Source organism: Ostrinia furnacalis, unplaced genomic scaffold, assembly GCF_004193835.3.
Source record: "Ostrinia furnacalis isolate ACB-3 unplaced genomic scaffold, ASM419383v2 OfSCF1259, whole genome shotgun sequence".
In the NCBI taxonomy this organism is placed as follows: domain Eukaryota; kingdom Metazoa; phylum Arthropoda; class Insecta; order Lepidoptera; family Crambidae; genus Ostrinia; species Ostrinia furnacalis.
Genome location: NW_021131498.1, coordinates 342,780 through 352,238, shown reverse-complemented (window position 1 = coordinate 352,238; position 9,459 = coordinate 342,780). Strand labels below are relative to the sequence as shown.

Here is a 9,459-nt window from a genome sequence, read left to right as displayed (position 1 = left end):
AGTATAAAACACACTGTCACAGTCAGGGTGAGTTGGCTTCTAGACTTCTNGCAGTTGCAGGGCTGGGCGCGTGGGGTTAAGCGTGAGGTCCAACGTAAAATTTCGTAACTCCCACTAATGCAATTTTACTGCGGAAATCGTTCTAATTTTGTAGTTGCGGGATTTGTTTTTTGACGTTTTAAGGTTCAATTTGAATAAAAACTGTATGTTTTTTGAACTGAGCCGTAACTGTTGGGTCCTCTGAAGGTTTTGCAAACAAAAACGGCAAATCACGGAACTGGTAGATACTGAAATGTACGTAGGGACCGTCGATTTATAGTATAAAAATGATGATGATTTTTTTTATTCATAACAAAACCGCAATCACATCTGGTCTTAAGTGAGATATCATTCTCAGCTAATAAATACCTTTTTGGTGCTTGATAGATCAAAAACTAATTTATTTTATGATTCATATAGGGCCCTGGCCATATGAATCACGCACAGATGAATCAGTTTTTTGTCTGAAATCGAGCAAAACTCGTCATACATACAATCTACAGTGTTGTCATTTTTCTACATGAATCTATAACCCAAAAGCATCACATGGAAGACAGATTAGATTTTTAATGCAATAATATAATTTTATAAAGTAGGCATTGTAATCAGCATGCCACCTGAACCAAGCACAGATGAATCAAGTATTTGCCTTCATCACACCGGGTTCTAAGCCAACCAGCTCCACGTCTGCCTTCTAGCTCATCCGTTGCAAGATGGGCTTGCCTCCACGCCAGAAACCAGACTCTCATGATTAAAACCTGACCAGTTATGATCAAGAACAGCTCACGCCATATGAATCAGTATTTTATGCCGGACACTGCTTATTTATTTTTTTGCGAACAAACTAACTTATCAGCGTCGTGGCATTATCTACTGAGATGCTACGACACCATGCTGAGTGGATACCTTTTCAGTATCATTGTAATTACCTTCTCATTAAATAATGTTAAGTATTGCAAGTGTATTGTCGATGATACTGAATAAACATTTTTTCTTTCTTTCTTTCTTCTTTCTAGTTGGCGACACTGTCGGCATAGCGAGCGACATTACTGTGGCACCAAAAACTGAATCCAAATACGGTAGACCTCATTGACTAATGGCGTAAACTAATTGTTCAATTATTCACCCTCAAACTTCAAATTCGCAGTGACCCAGACAACGAGGACCTCTACGACATAGACGACCAGTTCCTGATCGGGGGCCACGTCATGGTGACCCCCCTGCTGGAGCGGGGGGCCAGCACGGCCACGCCGCTGTTCCCCGGCCCGCACGACTGGCACCACATCCGCACCGGCACCAGTATAGGGCACGGGAGGAAGGCCGTCGTGGATGAGGACCACACGGTCACTGTCAGGGTGAGTTATTGTCTTTGGGGCTGTGTCATTCTCACTACTGAGCAGCCACAAGATTAGATCCTGAACGGGCTCCCCGTGATGGTGGCCCCTTGTTAAGAGTGGGGGGCCACCACGGCACACCAGCACGAGTATAAAACACACTGTCACAGTCAGGTTGAGTTGGCTTCTAGTGTCGTCACAGCAGTATCGTGAGTCGTGTCTTAACTGAGCCGTCATAGGATTAGTTACTGATCAGGGCCCACTTGATAGTGGCCCCCCGCTGCGGGCGTCTATGGTCTTCTATTAGGTCACCTCAGCTGGGGTCGTGTCACTTCTGAGACTTCCTAGGACCACTTCCTAATCGGGCCCCCCTGCTACCGCGGGGGCCCCACGTCATGGTGACCCCCCTGCTGGAGCGGGGGGCCAGCACGGCCACGCCGCTGTTCCCCGGCCCGCACGACTGGCACCACATCCGCACCGGCACCAGTATAGGGCACGGGAGGAAGGCCGTCGTGGATGAGGACCAAAATTAGGAAAAAGTAAATAATTAATTTGACCCAACTACTGTAATATGTAACACTTTAAGTGATTAATATATTTTAAATTCTGTAGATCGTAAGTAAGAAAACTTTGCGATGTATAATTTTTGTGGCGATATTTTCATGGTATGTATCTAAATTTACTATTGAAACAGAAACCTTGTAATTACTATTTGAATTGGAATTTATAGTTTTGTATATCTAACAATTATTTTCTTTAAAATTTAAATATTGTCTGTTTCGTAATAATTTGGAAGTAATGAAATTATTTTACAACATCTAAATATTTCATTTATACTGTAACATCTTTAAAAATCTGTTTTTCTGTCTGTGTAGATTGTTATGTTTGATAGTCAAAAAATTATCCTATTCAAATATCAGTTTATGTGGAATTTTCTAAATTAGTCAACTCATTTATGTATTTCTTTTTCTCTAAAAACATGAATGTTAAAAAAATATATACAGGGTGTTTGGCGCATCGTGTGCCAAAATTATTTGGCGGATAGAATGGGTCATTTCCTATATTTTCAGCCCCCATAACACGTTCCATGCCAGGCGGCTACTTTTATATGATTTTTTTTTGTAATTTCACCAAAATACCCAAATCGCATCATTTAATTTCGATTTAAAAAAAACTACTAGGCGTAGCCTCAAAGTAAATATTTTGTTTTGACGTGCACTGATGTAGGGTTGCATCAAATCTAAATTAACTGGCAAATATCATCTAGTTTTTTTTAAATTCAGCTTTGAAGTTTTCCGAAAAGTTAAAAATGGACTGAACAATTAAGTTTACATGGCTATAATAAAAAAATTAAAAGAGATAGCGATCTTCGGATTTTATCAAAACTTCTCTAGTCTATCCCCATTCAAACGGTATACTAATCTTCTTTAAATAATAACAACAACTTCACAAATTCCTTAAATTAGTGCATTGACTCTACTCGGACTGATATTCAAATTTTGAATTTTGAACCTTTTATTTTACTTTACAATAAGTTCAAAGCAGGTAAAAACTTCACAAAATATTCACTTTGAGGCCACGCCTAGTAGTTCTTTTTTAAATTGAAATTAAATGATGCGATTTGGGTATTTTGGTTAAATTACTAAAAATTAATATAAAAGTAGCCGCCTGGCATGGAACGTGTTATGGGGGCTGAAAATATAGGAAATGACCCATTCTATCCGCCAAATCATTTTGGCACACGATGCGCCAAACACCCTGTATTTTGTGGTCTGTAAACTTTTAGACTTTTTCATGTTCAATTACTTTTTACAAAATTATGGTATGTAATGAAAATTATGATCATTTGAAATTAGAGTTTTTTTTTCTCGGATTTTAATGTATTTTGATATTTTGTTTTGAACTGTTGTTACTAAATTTAATATTTGAAAAAATATTGTAAACCAATTTTTTTCTTTTAAAAAGGGGGGAGGTGTAGTATGTGTACGCGCCAAACCTATATATTTGACGTTGCTGCGTAAACTGACACACACAATATACTCGCATCGCACAGTATACACTCTTTTATTGTCAACTCCCGGTCCCCACATTACAGTGTCGTCACAGCAGTATGGTGAGTCGTGTCACTACTGAGCCGTCATAGGATTAGTTACTGATCGGGGCCCACTTGATAGTGGCCCCCCGCTGCGGGCGTCTATGGTCTTCTATTAGGTCACCTCAGCTGGGGTCGTGTCACTTCTGAGACTTCCTAGGACCACTTCCTAATCGGGCCCCCCTGCTACCGCGGGGGCCCCACGTCATGGTGACCCCCCTGCTGGAGCGGGGGGCCAGCACGGCCACGCCGCTGTTCCCCGGCCCGCACGACTGGCACCACATCCGCACCGGCACCAGTATAGGGCACGGGAGGAAGGCCGTCGTGGATGAGGACCACACGGTCACTGTCAGGGTGAGTTATTGTCTTTGGGGCTGTGTCATTCTCACTACTGAGCAGCCACAAGATTAGATCCTGAACGGGCTCCCCGTGATGGTGGCCCCTTGTTAAGAGTGGGGGGCCACCACGGCACACCAGCACGAGTATAAAACACACTGTCACAGTCAGGTTGAGTTGGCTTCTAGTGTCGTCACAGCAGTATCGTGAGTCGTGTCTTAACTGAGCCGTCATAGGATTAGTTACTGATCAGGGCCCACTTGATAGTGGCCCCCCGCTGCGGGCGTCTATGGTCTTCTATTAGGTCACCTCAGCTGGGGTCGTGTCACTTCTGAGACTTCCTAGGACCACTTCCTAATCGGGCCCCCCTGCTACCGCGGGGGCCCCACGTCATGGTGACCCCCCTGCTGGAGCGGGGGGCCAGCACGGCCACGCCGCTGTTCCCCGGCCCGCACGACTGGCACCACATCCGCACCGGCACCAGTATAGGGCACGGGAGGAAGGCCGTCGTGGATGAGGACCACACGGTCACTGTCAGGGTGAGTTATTGTCTTTGGGGCTGTGTCATTCTCACTACTGAGCAGCCACAAGATTAGATCCTGAACGGGCTCCCCGTGATGGTGGCCCCTTGTTAAGAGTGGGGGGCCACCACGGCACACCAGCACGAGTATAAAACACACTGTCACAGTCAGGTTGAGTTGGCTTCTAGTGTCGTCACAGCAGTATCGTGAGTCGTGTCTTAACTGAGCCGTCATAGGATTAGTTACTGATCAGGGCCCACTTGATAGTGGCCCCCCGCTGCGGGCGTCTATGGTCTTCTATTAGGTCACCTCAGCTGGGGTCGTGTCACTTCTGAGACTTCCTAGGACCACTTCCTAATCGGGCCCCCCTGCTACCGCGGGGGCCCCACGTCATGGTGACCCCCCTGCTGGAGCGGGGGGCCAGCACGGCCACGCCGCTGTTCCCCGGCCCGCACGACTGGCACCACATCCGCACCGGCACCAGTATAGGGCACGGGAGGAAGGCCGTCGTGGATGAGGACCACACGGTCACTGTCAGGGTGAGTTATTGTCTTTGGGGCTGTGTCATTCTCACTACTGAGCAGCCACAAGATTAGATCCTGAACGGGCTCCCCGTGATGGTGGCCCCTTGTTAAGAGTGGGGGGCCACCACGGCACACCAGCACGAGTATAAAACACACTGTCACAGTCAGGTTGAGTTGGCTTCTAGTGTCGTCACAGCAGTATCGTGAGTCGTGTCTTAACTGAGCCGTCATAGGATTAGTTACTGATCAGGGCCCACTTGATAGTGGCCCCCCGCTGCGGGCGTCTATGGTCTTCTATTAGGTCACCTCAGCTGGGGTCGTGTCACTTCTGAGACTTCCTAGGACCACTTCCTAATCGGGCCCCCCTGCTACCGCGGGGGCCCCACGTCATGGTGACCCCCCTGCTGGAGCGGGGGGCCAGCACGGCCACGCCGCTGTTCCCCGGCCCGCACGACTGGCACCACATCCGCACCGGCACCAGTATAGGGCACGGGAGGAAGGCCGTCGTGGATGAGGACCATACGGTCATTGTTAGGGTGAGTCGGCTTCTATACTGTCACAGCTGGGACCGTGTCACTGAGCTATCACAAGAATAGGTCCTGATCGGGTTCCACTTGATAGTGACCCCCCGTCGCGAGATGTATGTGGTCTTCTATTCTTCGTCTTCTATAGTGTCGTCACAGCAGTATCGTGAGTCATGTCACTTAATGAGTTGGCTTAGGATTGGATCCGAATCCTAATTGAGTACCGGCACCACATCCGAATGACACCAGCATCGGGCATGGAAGGAAGGCGGTCATGGATGAGGACCTCACGGTTACAGTCAGGGTGAGTTGGCTTCTATTGGGTCATGGGTGATCGTGTCACTTTCTGAGCTGGCTTAGAGAGCAGTTCCTGATCGGGCCTTCGTTATGGTGGCCCCCTGGTGGAATAGTAGCCACCATATCCGCACTGACACGAGTATAGGCCACGGAAGGCAGGCAGTCGTGGAGGACCACACTGTTACAGTCAGAGTCAGTGGTTAAAAAATTAAGGTCACAGCAGAACTTATAACTATAGGAGAGGAAAGATTTATTTTTTAGTGATCATAGCACAGATATGAAGATGCAACATAGATAGGCGTCCCATGGGATCGAACCGATCTTCTGGTTTAAGTTGCGGGAAACCACTTGATGCAAACAGCTCAGAAGCCCTGTGGCGTCCAATAGTGGCCTTCCAGTTGCTGATTATTCACGATTTATTTATTGAACACCATACAAGTTGTTGTATAAAGCGAATTTAATGTGATGTATTTATTTATTGAATACCATATACATACTTCATGACGCGAATTTAACGTGATAATTATGTCCAGGGCGGCGCCATAATCCCGCTGCAAGAACCGCCGGCGCGCGGGCCGGTGACCACGACTGCGGCGCGTAGTGGGCCCCTACAACTTTTAGCGGCGCCCGACCGCGCGCGACAAGCCGAGGGACAGCTCTACTGGGACGACGGGGATAGCCTCAGTAAGTACTGCTGGCCTAAACTAAGTTACTGTAAGGCAGCGCATCATCTCGCTTGCATTTTGATATGTAACCTTGATGTTCCTCCTATACTGAATAGTCTGTACGTCAGCTGTGTGCAGAAATACGAAGCGGCGCTTTAAGAGTCTTGACATCGAAGTCAACTAAATGGAGTCAGCGTAGGAGGAAATCATACCATACATGTATTTTAGAGAGAAGGTGGCTGTAACACAGATCATACAGCTATCAACATCTCGTTTTAATAACTATACAACTTGAGGCATATTAGAATATTTCCAACATTTTCTTTCTAACCCAACAGACAGCTACGATGAGAAGAAATTCAGCCACATCAAATTCACACTCAACCGGAACATCCTCAGCAGCAGAGTCGTCTGGTGGGGCTACGGCGTTCCCTCCATCAATAACATCACTATCTTCAATCAGCCCACTGTGGTATCAGTCACTGTCAAGGGAGCCTCGGCCCACTTCGAGTATTTAGAAAAAACGAAAGTCCTCCAAATATACAACATCAACCTGTCCCTAGACAACCCCTTCGAGGTCCAGTGGCTTTACAAGGCCAAACAAAACAAAGCCATCAGCATCAACAGTCCCTATGTACCGAAAAGCGGGTAATAAATACTATATCTTAATATGGAAATGATGTCATTGTCCTGAGAGGATCGGCAGACCAAAGTCTTGTTGGAAAAACTAAACTAAATTGTAACTGAACATCAAATGTTCGAGCAGTTGTTTGATTAGTAGTGTATGAAGAAAGAGTACAATAGCATGATAGTTGTCTGTTATCAGTGTTATAGCAACGGAGAAAGTTCAAAGATTCGATAGTGAGAAATGAATGTTTGCCAATTAAATTAAGTACAGAAATATCTTAAATGTTTGTTCAAGTATCTAGTCATAAGGTATTTTTACTTATGAAATATGTAATTATGTTTACTGATTACATTTATTATTATTAATTTACACTGTTTCTGATACATTTTTGAAATCCTATAGTGATGAAATATTATAATATTTATATAAATATCCCATCCAGTTAGGAATTTAGATTGCATAGTTTGTCAATTAAGTAAAATCTGTTGTCTATTGATTTATCTATGTATGTAAATATACAAATGTTTCCTAGGAAAATTATCTAAGTGTAATATGATTTAAGAATGATATTGTGTAAGTTTTTCTAGACGTAAGGTGCTTTGTTAAACATTTTCTCTAAAATGCTGACTTTCTTGCATGTAAAATAATATTACTCAATATGGAAATAACATTTACTGCCCAGTACTAGAAATTGCTATTGTTATACTATCAGTCCTCTCTTCAATAATTAAGTCTTCTAAAGATACAGTATAATGCATGTTTAATGCCCTGGCTAAATATAAATAATGTATTCCCATAAATTATGTACACTTTATCTATAAAACTATATTTTATGTCTATCAGTGGTCATTGACAGTTGTTAAGATGCTCAATATCACTTTACAGATGCATTTATTGTTTTAATGCTTGAATAGCACAAATACCTAGATTTTTTACCAAAATTTTAACATTTTCCTTTTGTGTTTTTATTAGTATTTGGATTTAATATCTTAAAAATATTTTTGTGGTGATAGCTCAACTTGTCTTTCAAATAGGATAAGAGTAGTACATTATGTGATAAATTATTTTTGAACATTAATGCCAAAGTAGAAGTGATTGTGTTTGGATTTTTTATTTCAAGAATGCACTTAAATAAATAATATTGCACAAAAACAGTGTTTTACTTTACAAACTACATAAAATTGTTTAAAAGCAATAATCACAAACATAACAATTTATTATTCTAATCAAATAATTAATTGTATAATTATTAATTTGTCTTATGTGTGGTCTTTCTCAACATCTGTCTTCAAGAATTCTTCATACTTCTTATCATCCATGAGTTCTTGTAGTTCCTCAGGATTTGAAAGTTTCAGTTTGAATAGCCACCCTTGGTCGTAGCATGACGTGTTGATTAGTGCTGGTTTGTCCTCAACTTTGTTATTTTTCTCAGTGACAGTGCCACTAACAGGTGAATATATCTCACTAGCTGCCTTCACACTTTCTAAAGCACCACATTCGTCTCCTGCTTTTAATTTTGTACCTGGATCTGGCAGTTGTGCAAACACAACATCACCAAGAGATTCTTGTGCATATTTACTTATTCCAATAGTGCCAATGTCTTTGTCTACTGTCACCCATTCATGCCGGTCTGTGTATAATCTTTTAGATGCATCGCTGCTGTATTTGTGACGTAACTCACAGTATGATTGCTTCAAATTGGACTGTAGTAAGTAACATCTTGAAAGATAGTTCCTTGATGATTGTAAACACCTCTGTAGAGCCATTTCTTAGCTGAAAAGAAAAAATGTGGTTTCAGATACAAAATTACAACAGCCCTGACTTACCAGATCTATAAATTAAAATCCATTTAAACAGTAACACAAGTCACATATTCTACTAAAAGATAAAAGTAATTTTAACTCACAATATTGAATATCACTGATATTTAGAATAGCAAGACTTCAAAACATGTATACTTTGTACTAAAATTACATCTAATCTTTACATATTCCTGACAGAGACTAACACTGTAACATAATGAGCTGCGTGCTACTTAAGATAAAGAAAATAAACAAGAGCACTGATATCGCAACACAATGATAAACCTGAACTATTGACCTTATAACCATTACAATATTTAATTTGATTTTGAGATGGTTCACTTTGAGTATAAGTTTTGAGCAGAATTATAGTAGTTGTTAAGATCATTCCAAAAAAGTTAGTTCTAGTATAGAGTATTCAATCGCTGGAGAAAGCTATAAATATTGCAAAATAGACCAGTCATAATATGAGTTTTAAACTATTTAAAAAGAAGTACATATTACAATATACATACTTGATGTCAATGTGCTCCTTATGAATAATTTGTCAATTATGTGTGGAATATTCTATACTAATTAATAATGTGTAAATAATATTCTTTCTTGTGATTGTTCTATTGCACTTTAGAAAATTTTAGGTTAGAAATGTTAGAATTTTTGACATTTCCAAATTCTTTCAGAAAAAAATTATGTTTCA

The 9,459-nt window shown here is 42.0% G+C and overlaps 2 protein-coding genes across 4 annotated transcripts; one reads left to right on the top strand and one right to left on the bottom strand.

Annotated features, from left to right (window-relative positions):
- Positions 1–1,186: 1,186 nt before the first annotated feature.
- Positions 1,187–7,774, top strand: LOC114352136 (sucrase-isomaltase, intestinal-like; the record flags this gene model as incomplete). The annotated part of the gene is made up of 3 exons (XM_028303608.1): positions 1,187–1,394; positions 6,201–6,351; positions 6,671–7,774. Coding segments are annotated over 3 exons (673 nt in total), but the record flags the coding sequence as incomplete, so codon positions are not given.
- On the bottom strand, positions 7,663–9,389 carry LOC114352137 (glycine cleavage system H protein). Of its 3 annotated transcripts, none has more exons than XM_028303610.1 (2): positions 9,278–9,389; positions 7,663–8,733 (listed from the first exon to the last, which is right to left on the bottom strand). In XM_028303610.1, the coding sequence occupies exon 2, from the start codon at positions 8,724–8,726 to the stop codon at positions 8,220–8,222; it is 507 nt and encodes a 168-aa protein (XP_028159411.1). In that variant the 5' UTR covers positions 8,727–8,733; positions 9,278–9,389; the 3' UTR covers positions 7,663–8,219. The 3 variants fall into 3 exon arrangements, with proteins under 3 accessions (XP_028159411.1, XP_028159412.1, XP_028159410.1); XM_028303611.1 differs by having other exon boundaries at positions 7,981–8,733; positions 9,282–9,364; XM_028303609.1 differs by lacking the exon at positions 9,278–9,389 and adding an exon at positions 8,867–9,047 and having other exon boundaries at positions 7,981–8,733.
- Between the last annotated feature and the right edge of the window lie 70 nt (positions 9,390–9,459).

Coding starts and splice junctions, on each gene's coding strand:
- LOC114352137 (XM_028303610.1), bottom strand. CDS start 8,726: ATGGCTCTACAGAGGTGTTTACAATCATCAAGGAACTATCTTTCAAGA.